Source organism: Castor canadensis, chromosome 11 (genome assembly GCF_047511655.1).
Source record: "Castor canadensis chromosome 11, mCasCan1.hap1v2, whole genome shotgun sequence".
NCBI lineage: Eukaryota > Metazoa > Chordata > Mammalia > Rodentia > Castoridae > Castor > Castor canadensis.
The window spans coordinates 51,616,496-51,631,823 of NC_133396.1; the positions used below are offsets into that span (position 1 = coordinate 51,616,496).

Here is a 15,328-nt window from a genome sequence, read left to right on the forward strand (position 1 = left end):
ATTCTCAGGAGATAGAATTCAGTGATGGATATATTAGCTGCTTTTATCAGCAGTTGACAACTTAGATTAACACAAGGTATAAAGAGATCTATTTAGATAATGGTTAAAGTTAACAAAAACCACAAAGGCCTACATTGAACAGGATGACTTCTATTCTTTATATGAATACATACTTGGGTACATTAATATAATTATTCTCTTTCCTTACGTAGCAACTAAAATAAACTTTTCAACCTAGTACAACCTCTTATTTGAAAAAACAAAATAGGTAGGACAGAGGAAAGAAGATCAAAAGATAACAGACCTATTCTGGATTTTACTTTGTCTAAAATAATAAGAAAATGGATATCTTATAGGTTTAGGATGTGGCTTAAGTGGCAGAGAACTTGCCTAGGATGCTCCAGGCCCTGGGTTCAACTCAAGTACCAAAAAAAAAAAAAAAGAGAGAGAGACAGCTGGAGGCTCAAGTGATAGAGCACCTGCAGATGCAAGTAGAAACAAAGCCCTGATTTCTTTTTTTTTTATTTTAAAGATAATTTATTCAACATATTTATTAACAACTAATGATTTTAGTGAGAGTAAAAGGACTATTGCTTTTCCTTTTTTTTTATTTAATTTTTATTTACTTATATGTGCATACAATGTTTGGGTCATTTCTCCCCCCTACCCCCAGCCCCCTCTCTTAACCCGCTTCCTTCTCCACCCCCCCCCACCCGTACCCCCTCGCTACCAGACAGAAACTATTTTGCCCTTATCTCTAATTTTGTTGAAGAGAGAGTATAAGCAATAATAGGAAGGACCAAGGGTTTTTGCTAGTTAAGATAAAGATAGCTTTACAGGGAGTTGACATGCATTGCTTTCCTGTGCATGTGTATTAGCTTCTAAATTAATTCTTCTCGAACTAACCTTTTGTCTACTTCCTGGTTCCCTTCTCCTATTGGCCTCTGTCACTTTAAAGTATCTGCATCAGTTCCTCTGCATTGAGGGCAACAAATGTTATCTAGTTTTTTGGGTGTCTTACCTATCCTCATATCTCCCTTGCGTGCTCTCGTTTTATCATGTGATCAAAGTCCAATCCCCTTGTTGTGAATGCCCTTGATCTAATGTCCACATATGAGGGAGAACATACAATTTTTGGTCTTTTGGGCCATGCTAACCTCACTCAGAATGATGTTCTCCAGTCCCATCCATTTACTTGCGAATGGTAAGATTTCATTCTTCTTCATGGCTGCATAAAATTTCATTGTGTATAAATACCACATTTTCTTAATCCATTCGTCAGTGGTGGGGCATCTTGGCTATTTCCATAACTTGGCTATTGTGAATAGTGCTGCAATAAACATGGGTGTGCAGATGCCTTTGGAGTAACCTGTGTCACAGTCTTTTGGGTATATCCCCAAGAGTGGTACTGCTGGATCATATGGTAGATCTATGTTTAGATTTTTAAGAAGCCTCCAATTTTTTTTCCAGAATGGTTGTACTCGTTTGCATTCCCACCAGCAGTGTAAAATGGTTCTTTTTTTCCCCCGCATCCTCGCCAACACCTGTTGTTGGTGGTGTTGCTAATGATGGCTATTCTAACAGGGGTGAGGTGGAATCTTAGTATGGTTTTAATTTGCATTTCCTTTATTGCTAGGGATGGTGAGCATTTTTTCATGTGTTTTTTTGCCATTTGAATTTCTTCTATTGAGAAAGTTCTGTTTAGTTCACTTGCCCATTTCTTTATTGGTTCATTAATTTTGGGAGAGTTAATTCTTTGAGTTCCCTCCATGTTCTGGTTATCAGTCCTCTGTCTGATGCGTAGCTTGCAAACATTTTCTCCCACTCTGTGGGTGGTCTCTTCAGTTTAGAGACCATTTCTCTTGTTGAGCAGAAGCAAAGCCCTGATTTCAAAGTACTACCCCGCTTAAAAAAAATTTTAGCTGGGGGCTGTTGGCTTATGCCTGTAATCCTGGCTACTTAGGAGCCTGAGATAAGAAGGATCGCAGTTCTAGACAGCTTGTGCAAGAAAGTTTGCTAGACCTCATCTTAATGGAAAAAAGCTGGGTGTGGTGGCACCCAGCTGTTATCTCAGCTATGGCGGGAAATGTGAAATAGGAAGATCGGTCCAGGCCAGTCTGGGTAAAAAAAGAGAGACCCAATCTCCAAAAATCACAAGAGCAAAAAAAAAAAAAAAAAAAAAGAGCTGGAGGAGTGGATCAAATGATAGAGTGCCTGCCTAGCAAGTGAGAAGCCCCAAGGTCAAGCTCTAGTATCATCCAAAAGAAAAAAAAAAAAAAAGAAAATTAAGTATTTAATAGTTTCATTAGTAACCTTTAAAATCTAAAGTATTGGTATTCTCTACAAAGAAAACACTTGCTAACAGATTTTTTTCTTTTCTTTTTTTTTTTGGTAGTACTGGGATTTGAACTCAGGGCCTCATGCTTGCTAGGCAGGCGCTCATATCAGCTGAGCCACTCCAGATAGGATCTCATGAACTATTTGCCAGGGCTGGCTTTGAACCCTGATCCTCCTGATCCCTAGGATCCCCTTTGAACCCTGATCCCTAGGATTACAGGTGTGACCACCAGCACCTAGCTTCGCAGATTTTCTTAACTTTTAAGGGAACACCATACCAAGAGCCTGGGGGATTGGGCACCCCTTTCTCCATATAAACCAAGTTGTTGCCAACTGAAAGTCCACTCATTTTTGAACTCTAGTTATAAGTTCTCTGGAGTTTCTTGCAAGCCCAACTATCACCAGTAACATTAAGGGCATGTAATTATTCTTAATGACCTAACCGCTGTCTTTTTAAAAACAGACACTGAAACTGGGCATGCGGGCACATGCCTATAAACATAGCACTAGGAGGCTGAGGCAGGAGAATTGAGTTTGAACATAGCCTGAGCTATATAGTGAGACCCTGCCTCAAACATCAACAAAACAGACACTGATAGGAGCTTTGTTATGGACTACTCCTGGCTTGACCTCATTCCAAACCTGACATTCACTTTTTCAAAATTATGTCCTGCCCTTTATAAGTAAAATTAGGATGGGCATAGTGGAGCATATCTGTAATCCCAGTTACTCAGGATGATCACAGTTCAAAACCAGCCTGTGCAAAAAGTCAGAGAAACCCCATCCTCATCAATAAGCCAGGCATGGTGCTTCACTCCTGTAATGCTAAACTGTGTTGGAGGCATAGGTAGAAGAATTGAAGTCTGAGGCTTACTCCAGGCAAAAAGGTGAGACCCTACCAGAAAAATACCTAAAGCAAAAAAAAGATAGGGGTGTAGCTCAAGTGGTAGAGCACAATGCCCTAAGTTCAAACCCCAGGACTGCCAAATAAGTAAATGAATAAATAAGTAAGCAAAAATAGTGGCAAAATGGTATGATCAGGGGAAAAGTTATTTCAGCTTCACTTTTAAGAAAACATAAAATATAAAAAACCCTTAGGGCTGGGGGAGTGGCTCAAGTGGTACAGCACCTGCCCTAGTAAGCGTAAAGCCCTGAGTTCAAACCCTGGGACCACCAAAAAAACCCCACAAAAACCACTAAACTTACTAATGAGTGGGTTTTTTGTTGTTTTTGGCAGTCCTGGAGTTTGAACTCAGGGTTCTCATGCTTGCTAGGCAGATGCTCTACCACTTGAGTCACTCTTCCAGCCCTTTTTTTGTGGTGAATTATTTTCAAGATAGAGTCTTATGAACTATTTATGGGGCTGGTTTCAAACTGCAATTCTCCTGATCTCTGTTTCCTGAGTAGGCAGGATTACAGGTGTGAGCCACTGAGTGCTTTTTAAAATAATACTGAATTTCCTTCAAGTCACCAACTCCTCACATGCCACACAAATAGAATTTAGCTTATACCAGTGTGCTTACACACATCTTTTCAGGCACATGTATTATGTAATAAAACGATAAACATCTAGATTTCCTTATATCTAGTGCTGACTGGTGACTCTTATAAAGAAATATATTAATCAAAGTGATGACTTTCATTTTCTAAATTAATTTTCATTATCTGTATGACAAAGACCAAAACTTATATGTTACTTAATTTAATATCTAAGATTTTTTTTTCCGGTGGGGGGTGGGAGGGACTTTTACCTTTATTTTCAAAAGAGAATCTTATGCCCAAAAGACATGAACTATGTAACAGGCTAAAAACACATTAGACAAAAATTCTAAAACACAGATAGCAGGGAAACTATTCCATATCATTTATGTTCTTTTGATAAAAATAGCACAACATACCTTAAATCTGTTCATAATAAAATTCAAGTTATTAATCTACCAAATCTATTTTCCTACCTGAAGAGTTTCTACTCCTGGACTCATGGCCCTGAGGATGCCCACAGCAGCACTGACTAAACTGCTCAGGAATGGTCCCAACTATGAAGTGACATGGGAAAAGAAGAAGAAATTACTCTAAATCAGCAAAGGATAGAAACAGGTAACACATGCACAAACTGCTCACTGTGTAACAGTTTACAAAATTTTAATTTGCAAAGATTTAGTTCAATTAACATTTACTTAGCAACCAATGTGTTAGGCACTAGGCACAATGAGATAAAAAATACCATACAACCAGTTTAAAACAAGATCATTAGATCACTAGGAAAGAAAGCTATAAAAACAAATAAATACCCATATCAGATATGTGTATAAGACTGAAACACAAGAATTTGTACAACGTGCTTGGGGTTTCTGAGGCTGCAGGGCACAGCTACCTGTCAGCCCAGCTGTGGTTCTTGCAGACTCACATTTGTGCTGAGACCAGGCTTCCCAGGGTAGCTCGCAGCCAATGACTAATTCAGGATTATTGAAGTAGATGAGTGAATTCCTATGATAACACAGTACTTGGGGCTATTCCTGTAGTTTCTGGGAACTGCACTGTAGTCTGAGGCTCTTCTTACCCAATTTTACCTCCTTCCCACACTCCCTTTCCTAGGTGTCAGACCTGCACCTTGCTCTACAGGCCCTCTCAAGTCTCCTTTTAGCCTTCACAGGTGTTATCCCAGTCGATCTCTTGACTATCACTATTTTCTTTGCACCCACCTCCCTGAGAACCCAAACTAACACAGAAAGAAGGTTCCAGGGAGTTTACACAGATAAGAGACAAGTCTATTACAAGAAGGGTCATGGTGATAAGGCAACAGCCTTTTCCTTGAGAGTAAGGATAAGGTTTAGATCTTGTTTCTGGAGACCTTGGAGTGCTCCAAGGACTACCAGGGGAATGAGGAAAGGCCAAGATTTTATTTGAAGATTTTTGGCTAGAAACAGCTAAAACTATTGCAATAGGAGATAAAGCAATTTAAACTTTTATAAACACATTATCCCAGGGCTCCTGTGGGTTTCTGACTGCAGGTGGGGCCCCTCTACATCACCTGTTTTTCCCACCACCTGTGTGCTGCTGCTCATAGATGCTATGGACTTAGACTTAGTGGCTTTGGCCTCCCTTACAAATACTCTGAGTTTCAGCATTTTGTTCCTTAGTTTCACGGAAGATGTGGTTTGTTTTTCTACTTAGTAGGGTTTCTATTATTTGTTTTAGGGTTCTTCATGTAATTGTGAATAACATCTAGGTGAAGTGCAAAAAAAACTGCAGCCATATTCCCACTGGAGCTAGAAGGCTTCTGGTGAATGTGACACAGAACTGCTGTATTTCAATCCTCATATAACAAGAGTGATAAGTAGGACTGGCATTTTATGCATGTTAGCCTAGGGTTTCTGACTATGTTTAGAACCCAAATCCAATTTTGATGTGTAAGATCCATTTATATTATTATACTCCCAACAGCTAACCTAACAGGTTTATACAGAGATTCTCAAGGGAGACTTGGAAGTGGGGTAAAGCAGGTGAGATAGGACATGGCCTCTAATCAGCTCAGAATAAATGCCATGGTGAGCCGTTGTTTCTAAAGGCAGTGTGCCATGTCAGATTTGTTACAATGAAAACAAATGGTTTACACTCTCCTTACCCAAAGGGGAAGGTGAGTAAGGCCTGGAAGACCCAGTAGAGAGTCTTCGTCCAACTGTCTGGACTGTGTCTGCAGGTGCTGGGGAACAGGATCCCAGTCGGAGGAAGCCCATGGGGCTGGTGTTAGACCTTCGTACCACTGCAGATCTGAAAAGAAAAAAGAGAATTACTCCTTCTGTGGCAGGGTCTAGGGATTTTATTTTATTTATGCTTCCTAACAATGCCACAATAGAGTTTTGTTTTGCTTTGCAGTACTGTTTGAACTTGGTCTCACACTTGCTAGATAGGTGCTCTACTGCTTGAGTCATTCCAGCAGCCTTTTTATGTTGGGTATTTTTCAAGACAGGGTATTGCAAACTATTTGGCCAGGCTGGTCTTTTTTTTTTTTTTTAAGAGGTGCTGAGGTTCCGCCAGCCCCTTTTTGTGATGGGTTTTTTCAAGTAGGGTCTCACAAAATATTTGCCCAGGGCTAGCTTCAAACCATGATCCTTCTGATCAGTGTCTCCTGAGTAGCTAAGATTACAGGAATGAGCGAGCCACTGGCACCTGGCCCAGGCTGGTCTTGAAAGGCAATCCTCCTGATCTCTGCCTCCCGAGTAGCTAGGATTATAGGTGTGAGCCACCAGGACATACAGCCTAACTTTTAACAATCCTACTCAAAAGGTTACCATTACTTTTAGCTTCTAGTAGATCCTTCCAGAGCTCCTTAATGCATATACAAGCAAGTTTAATATATAATAATATTTTTCACCTTGTTTTAACACCAAAGGTGCTATATTACATACCAATTATTTTCAACCTTTTGGGTCTTAGTTCTCCTTTATGCTTTTAAAAACTATTGAAGAGTTAGTTTGTTTATATAACATATCTACAGATATACACAGTATTTAAAATAAAAAAATTTTAAAAATCACTAATTCATTAACAGTAATAAACTTACTGCATTTAACATAAGATTATGAAAAATAAGTATTTCCAAAACAAAATAAATTAATGGGAAGCACTGTATTATTTTAAATTTCTGTGAATCTCTAACACCTGGCTTAATAAAGACATCTGGATTTCTATAATCTTCTATAATGCTTCTGCATTCAATCTGTTGTTTTGGAGAATCTGAGGAAGGCCCACTCTTATACACACATGTACTAGAAAAGGAAGGAATATTTTGTCTGGTAGCCTTCTCAAGTAACTGATATTAAACCAAACCTCAGCAAGTAGTGAGCTACAACGTGGAATCTGAAGTTGTATCCATGAACTCTTGTACCCTGTTACATTAAACTCTATTCTTCTGCAAAATATATTGCATTTTTAATAAATTTTTTATCTGTGCATCATTGCTTAACATCATGTTGTTAGGACAATACTGTTCACTGTTACAAAGCTATTCCAAATGTTGACACATTAGATATCAAAAGGTCACATCTACATCAAAACCTTAAGAGAGAAACAGAAACTATCAACATCACAGTAGTGAATATGAGTTTTCCAGAAGTCACTTGTTTCCTTCAAAGTAGCAAAACTTAGTTAATTTTTGACAAAGTGGATGCTAGATTCTCATATAGTAGTTTGCCCACTATTCTTTAAAATAAAAAGGGTGCTCTATGAAAAAGTGGCTAGTTTAACTTGCAACTACAATAATCAGACAATGCTTTTCCTAGGACAACTACTCTAATATGTAGCAAAACTGCTTTATGTGTACATTCTACCTCAAGTGTTGTGATTTTCTTATTTCTTCCTTTTTTTGGTGGTACTGACGCTTGAACTCAGGGCCTCACACTTGCTAGGCAGGCACTCTACCATGAGTCACTCCACCAGCCCTTTTTTGTATTGGGTTTTTTTGACATAGAGTCTCATGAACTATTTGCCAAGCTGGCTTTGAACAGTGATCCTCCTGATCTCTGCCTCCTGAGTAGCTAGGATTACAGGCCTTAATCACCAGCACCCAGCTAAGGGTTGTAATTTTCAAAGAGAAGTAACTTTTGCTGCTTCATCAAGGATATTCTGTTGCACTGCAAGAATGTGCTGGTGAAGCGTACAAAGACTAACACTATGTGGATGTCACCACCTTGATTCATGTTAAGGCACCAGCAATTTTACTCATCTTTGTTTACTAAACATCAGTGCACATATCAATGTGGTAAAAAAGAAAACGATATCATAGTATTATGAAAACAATTTTGACCTCATGGTCTCTATGGGGGGATTCACAGACTACATTTTTTTTTTTTTTTTTTGGCAGTAGTGGGCTTTGAGCTCAGGGACTCATGCTTGGTAGACAGGCGGTTTACCACTGCAGCCATTTTCCCAGCCCTTTTATGCTTTAGTTATTCTTCAGATAGGGTCTCATGGGTTTATTTTGCTGTTTGTTCTTGTTTTTTTATTTTTTTTTCGTCCGGGGCTGGTCTGGAGAGTGATCCTCCTGCAGTCTCCCATATAGCTGGGATCGCAGATGTACACCACCATGCCTGGTTTAATAGCTGACATGGGGTCTTGCTAACCTTCTGCCTGAACTGTCCTCAAACCAGGATCCTACCAATCTCCACCTTCCAAGCAGCTAAGATTACAGGTGTGAGCCACCCATCTGGCCACAGACTACACTTATAAGAACCACTGCTTGATATACTGTTAGCCACCCTACTTTTTTCATTTTATACTATACCTTGGAAATTTCTCTGCTTCAGTGCTTAGAAAGCTTCCTATTCTTGATGGACTAATAAATCAGTCCCTTACTGGTGGGTACGTGGCTTATTTCTTCTCATCCTTTGCTATCATAACTGTTAATAACTTTGCATATATGCAATTTCATACACAAGAGTATCTATGGACAATATGTATCTGACTATGTACATACACATAAGGTAAGCTATTTACCAAAGGCTGAGGTGAGGTGCTATTTCTTCCCTTTACTCTACATGAATTCTCAGAGATTTATGCCTCTCTGGGGCTACTGTGTGGCACACTAATTCTCATTCTGTCAGAATCCTGATTACACACATACTTACATACGCCCTGCTGGGCCACAATCCCCCATTTATGCTTCCCTAACTGTACTCACCAGTAGCTGGAACAACAGGCATACACCACCATACCTAGACATTGGCTAAGATGAAGTTTCAGGAACTTTTAGCCTGGGCTGGCCTTAAACTGCTATCCTCTCAAGTAGCTAGAATTATAGGCTTAAACCACTATTCCCAACCTTTTATTAACATTTTAATGTTAATAAAGAAGAAAAATACAATCCATAAATAATCTCCTGTAACTAATGGGATTTCTTTTTGTCGTTGCTGTTGAGAAAGGCTGGTCTTGAGGGTTGGGGTATGGCACAAATGATACAATGCTTGCCTAGCAAGTGTGAGGCCCTGAGTTCAAAACCCAGTACTGCCAGAGAGAGAGAGAGAGAGAGAGAGGGGTTGGTGTGAAACTCACTATATAGCCCAGGCTGGCCTCAAACTTATAATCCTCCTGCCTCAGGGTCCTGAGTGCTATGATTATAGGAGTGTGCCAAGCATGTCTGGCTAGAGATTTCATTTTTTAATAAGTTCTTCCTCAATTCTTTAAAGTAATTAAAATTGTGGGCAAATACGTGTATGTGTACACATGCACACATCTTTAGTAACAAAAATATGTAAAAAAATAAAAAGACTTAAGACACTGGCTTACCTTGGAGAACCATGTGGATTTGTGCCAGAGCTGGCAGTAGATGTAAGATTCTGCTCAATGCGCTGGTAATTCCTTATTTGAGTAGGAACTGGAATTGGGGCTGTCTCACTGTGAGGTGACACAGTAGGTTGACACTGCCTGCCATCATAATTTATTGAAAAAGAAAAGAAATACTGGTGAGATGGTTTTTCTTTCATTTGAACTCTTAATGATATTTAGAGAAAATTCTAGAAAAAGTAAAAATGATCACTTCTGTATGTAAGCAAGAAATAATCCTGTTAAAAATACATTTAAAACCAAAAAAATCACACCTGTAATCTAAAAAACTCTCTTGGCATTCATATCAAAGTTGAGGACAAAGAACTGTATCAATAACCAGGAAAAAAGTTCCTCTACAACAACAAAAAAAGTCCACAGGCTGGCACTGTTTCATCTGCTCATTCTGCTACTATTACTGTACATGAGAGAAAAATATTTCTAGGAAAATCTGCTGGGTAAAAGAAAAGGAAGTTCAAGAACAAAGATGACCGGAATGTTTACTTTAGTAAACATGAATGCAGTATGCATTCCCAAGGACTCTCACTACACAAAGACTGAAAATACACTGTGCAACACTCAAGAACATACAGCTGATGTGAAGTTCACATTTAAGTGTTAGCATTTGGTTTGACAGTTCCTATTCTAACATCATAAATTCACAAACAGTATGTTCCTAGATGACCTTCAATTTGTTTTACAACATATACTGAAACATATTAGGGACAATAATGGACTGTAAGAAAGATAACTTATTTCACTTTTCTGCCCTTCATAATTCTAAAAAAAGAATTACAGGAATCTCTCATTTTTCCCAACTCTACAGACATAAAGAGATCAGATATTTAGTCATTCAAATAAACAATATGGTTATCACTTTAGAACTTAGTGAGCCATCATAGTATTTTATATTTAAATAAAAATCTCATGTGTAGCAGAGATGTTAGCTAGTTTTTCAGTATCTATTCACTTATTATTTCTTACTAACAGAACTCAGAATTTATTGATGGATGTTTTCAGCTAAATTACAACATATCCCAGACTCCCTTGTAGGGAAAGGTAACCATATGTCTTTCTTAGTAGTGAGATATAAGTGAAAGTCGTCTTCTACTCATTTTTCTTCTTCTTCTTTTTTTTTTTGCAGTATTGGGGCTTGAACTCAGGGCCTTCACCTTGAGCTACTCCACCAGCCCTATTTTTGTGAAGGGTTTTTTTTTTTTATTTTTCTTTTATTATTCATATGTGCATACAAGGCTTGGTTCATTTCTACCCCCTGCCCCCACCCACTCCCTTACCATCCGCTCCGCCTCCTCCCACTCCCCCCACCTCAATACCCAGCAGAAACTATTTTGCCCTTATCTCTAATTTTGTTGTAGAGAGAGTATAAGCAATAATAGGAAGGAACAAGGGGTTTTGCTGGTTGAGATAAGGATAGCTATACAGGGCATTGACTCACATTGATTTCCTGTGCGTGAGTGTTACCTTCTAGGTTAATTCTTTTTGATCTAACCTTTTCTCTAGTATCTGTTCCCCTTTTCCTATTGGCCTCAGTTGCTTTATTGTGAAGGGTTTTTTGAAATAGGGTCTCACAAACTATTTTCCTGGGCTGGCTTTGAACCGTGATCCTCCTAATCTCTGCCAGAATCTGAGTAAGCTTGCTGGAGCTTTGGTAGCTACTTTCCAAACATTATAAAAAGGTCAAGAAAATTGGAGATAGTTAACTTCCTTGAGCCACAGAAACAAAGGCCAATATCTTGACTTCTCTTGACATGTTCAATCACACTATAGTCAGGACCCAGCTGTTTATAGACAAGTGGAATTTGTAACTGCTCCACCATTTAATGTACTTATACATGCTCTTATTTTCCATTTAGGTAATTCTATCAAGTGTCTTTGAAACACAGTATTTAATGTTTTTAATATGTATCCACCTCATTATGAGGTTTAGCTACATCCTCAAAATAGAAAAACAAAATACAAACAAAATCAAGCTTTCTACCACTCAAAACTAAAAGAGTTTCTGAAAACGTCACTAATCACCGCTGGTGCTGGCGAGCCAGTGCACTTCTAGGCCTCAAAGCCCTAAGTTCCTTAATAACAAAGTAATCAGCACAGCCATAAGCCAACCAGAATGTGAATGAGCCAATGCCATCTTTCTTCTAAGTCCACTTAGGGAATAAATAAGTAGTTGAAGCATTCACTCCCTGATGAAGTACATTAGGGAATTTTTTAAAACTTATATATTGTCAAGTTCTAGTATTTTCCCTGTACTTGTTAACCACCAAAGGAAAGGTACTCTAAGAAATGCACTTAGCAACCTCATAATTCTACACATCCCTCTCAAGGAAATACCAGTTGGCCTAATAGTTTGAACCCCACTACTGACAAATAAGCAAGTAAGTAAATAAGGTTGATCTCAAAGTAGTAGAGAATAGAACATGGTTACCAGAGCCTGGGGAAGCATGTGGTAAGGTGGTGAATGGGCTCAAGGGAAACTAGGCAGGAAGATGAAGTTAATTCTCTATAGCACAGCAGGGTATCTATGACTGACAATAATTAATTGAGTATTTCAAAATAGTGAGTAGAGAGGATTTTTAATGACCCCCAATTCAAAGAAATGTAACAGTTCTAAGGTGATAGATATGTCAATTGCCCTGAACTGATCATTACACATTGTACACATACTGAAATGCCACATTGTACCTAGTAAGTATAATTACTGTACAATTTAAAAATGGTATTAATTTAAAAACGAAAGAAAAGAAAGTCTCCCCTGGATTTCCACCTAGCTGCCAATATTTACTATCACTTAACTTGCTGAGTCCCCTACTATAAAAAACTCAGGAGCTATCATGAGGTAATATCCATTGGGATATGAAGATACAAAATCTTAATGGTTTCATGAAGAAGTTTTTCACCTGCATCAATCATTTTAATCTTGCATACACCATAACTTTTAATATTTCACTTATACTTGTTTCCACCTGTACTTAGTAAGTATGGTAGAATGTATTCATTTTTTCAAACTATTAATGACCTCTCTCTGAACCCATTTGTACATTCCATGAGTACCCTCTCTCTGCCATAAACCCTTGGAAGCAGGCTGAAAGAGCAGTTCCTATTTGGATGGTACTCTCCTCATAGCAGAGGATAAGAGACTAATGGCAGGCCAGAAGCTTTCAAGGCCACTGTGGAGTCTTCTTTCACTTTTAGTCACTCTTCTATGAGGAGAGCATGTTATAAACAGGAGCTATGCTTCTAACATGGAAGCCAGAAAGAAGAAGGTACATGTAGCAGAATCATAGTCAATAGTGGCATGACTAAAAAATCAATCCTTCTTATAAACCACTGAAGTTTCATGATTATTTGTTATCGTAGCATTAATCTAGCAAAAGCTCAATAATACCAGGCAAGGTAACGCACATACGTAATCACAGCAACTCAGGAGGTGGAGTAGCTGGTGAGTTCGAGCCCAGACCAGACAAATTTAGCAAGACCTTACCTCAAAAACAAGACAACAGAAAAAACAAAATGTTGGAGGGCATAGCTTCAGTCTGACAGTGCTTGTATAGCATGTTGCGAGGACCTGGGTTCAATAACCAGACACACAGACACACACAAAAGCTAAATTATACCATCTCCTTAGTACCACAGCCCTCCTACCCTAACCTCACCCCTTAAAAAGCTACAGAAGGCTTGAATCTGACTGTGTTCACATCTCTCCTGTCTAGTTTTCCTTATTGACTTCAATACTGTAGCCCAGATAATTTGAAACATCAGCTTAGCCTTATTGAGTAAAAAAACAAAAAAAATTGAAAATATATACTATACCACTTATATAAAACATGCAAAAATATACATTGCATATAGATAATATATACATATGTGCATACATATATATATGTATATGAATGATTTCAATTGACCTTATGATATTTTTATTTCTCTTAAAAGTTATTAAAAGGCAGTCAGGTATGGTGGCTCATGTCTATAATTCCAGCACTTAGGAGGCTGAGGTGAGAGGATCAGCCTGGGCTACATAGCATGACTCTTTTAGAGCAAAAATGTTAAGGGTTTAATAGAATTCAGGGATGAGTACACAAGTAATGAGTCTATTATTCTTCATATTTTTCGCCATTCTTTGCTTGAGATACCTCATGTTAAAATGAATGATAAAGCCAAGCATGATAGTTCATGCCTACAATCCCAGCACTCAGAATATGACGAGTTCAAGGCCATTGTGGGCTACAAAGTGAGACCCTCTCTTGAAAAAAAATTTGTTTTTAAATTAAAATAAATAATGAAAATTTAAAAAATAAGAAACAATGAGAACACATAATGTCAGTAAGATAGAGGACTGGGAAGCTACAGGTCTTTTTTTTCCCACGGAGACACTAAATTAATGGCCATATGGGCATCAAAGTATCTTTTTTGGGAACTCCAGAAACTAGTTAAGGGTAGCAACACCCTGGTGAGTGCATACACGAAAAGAGATAGTACAAGAAGGATAAGAGAGTTCACACTTTGTTGGCTCTGGCCCCTCCTCCCACCAAACCAATGGAGGTAGAATCAAAGAGTTCTTCCCTTAAAAATTTGCGCTCAGCACTATGAGTTGTCTAGGATCTGCCTAAGGAACTGGTGTCTGTCTTGCCTGGCTTGGGGCATATATGAGAATGAAGACACAGTTTGTCTACCAGATTGGAAGCCAGTGAAAATAGACGCAAACTCCCAAGCGCATTAGAGCAATAGAAACTCTGTAGTTCTAAAGATAGGTACCAGGGAGAAAGAGACTGAGGGCAGAGGAATACAACAGATCAGAAATGAAAAAAAAAAAACAAAAAACCAGGAAGTTAAAACCCCCTGTGAGGGGGTTAGGCTATAGTTCAGGGGTAGAAAATCTGACTAGCATGTACAAGGCACAGGGTTTAATCCCCAACATGAGAAAAGAAGTATCTGTATATACTACAATAAAGTATACTGTACAACCCTTGCAGAATATACATCTAGAAAAGGTATGAGAAAGGCAGGTACTGTGGCTCAAGCCTCTAATTCCAGCTACTCAGGAGGCAGAGATCTGGAAGAATGCAGAAAAAAGAGCACATGTGAAGACAGGTCATTTGAAATCATCAAGTCAGAGGGACAAAAAGAAAATCGAATCAAGGCTGGAGTTTTAACTCAACAATAGACTACATGTTTAGGATGAGAGAGAGACCACAGTTTAATTCCCAGTACCCCCCCCCCACAAAAAAAAACAAGAAGAAAAGTGAAAATTTAAGGGAAACAAACTAACCAATGTATGTATGTATTATAAGGTTACTAGAAGGAGAAGAAAGAAAAAAAAGGCAGAGCGCACATTTGAAGAAATATGGCAGAAAACTCCAAATCTGGGAAAGAAATTGACATACAAATTGAAGAAGCTCAAGAAACGGATAAATCCAGAGAGACACACTATAATCAAACTGCTGAAAGACTCTTGAAAGCAAAAAGAAAAAAAGTAACTAATTACACATGAGGGAGCTCTTAAAAGATTATGAGAAGATCTCTCAGGAGGAAACTTGCAGCCCAGAAGAACATGGAATGACAGTCAAAATACTGAAAGAAAAAAAAAAACTATTAACAAGATTACTACATCAGGTAAAATATTCTTTCAAAAATGGAAAAGAGTGTTTCA

The 15,328-nt window shown here is 38.4% G+C and overlaps 1 protein-coding gene across 3 annotated transcripts in view; it reads right to left on the reverse strand.

Moving 5' to 3' along the window:
* Positions 1 to 15,328, reverse strand: part of Ulk2 (unc-51 like autophagy activating kinase 2) — an 83,135-nt gene that overhangs the window by 24,182 nt on the left and 43,625 nt on the right. For all 3 annotated transcript variants that reach the window (XM_074046718.1, XM_074046717.1, XM_074046719.1), the window contains exons 15-17: positions 9,622 to 9,759; positions 5,963 to 6,108; positions 4,293 to 4,373 (exon numbers count right to left, since the gene is read on the reverse strand). In XM_074046718.1, the coding sequence (XP_073902819.1) occupies positions 4,293 to 4,373; positions 5,963 to 6,108; positions 9,622 to 9,759 (365 nt within the window). The remainder of the gene's footprint in view (positions 1 to 4,292; positions 4,374 to 5,962; positions 6,109 to 9,621; positions 9,760 to 15,328) is intronic.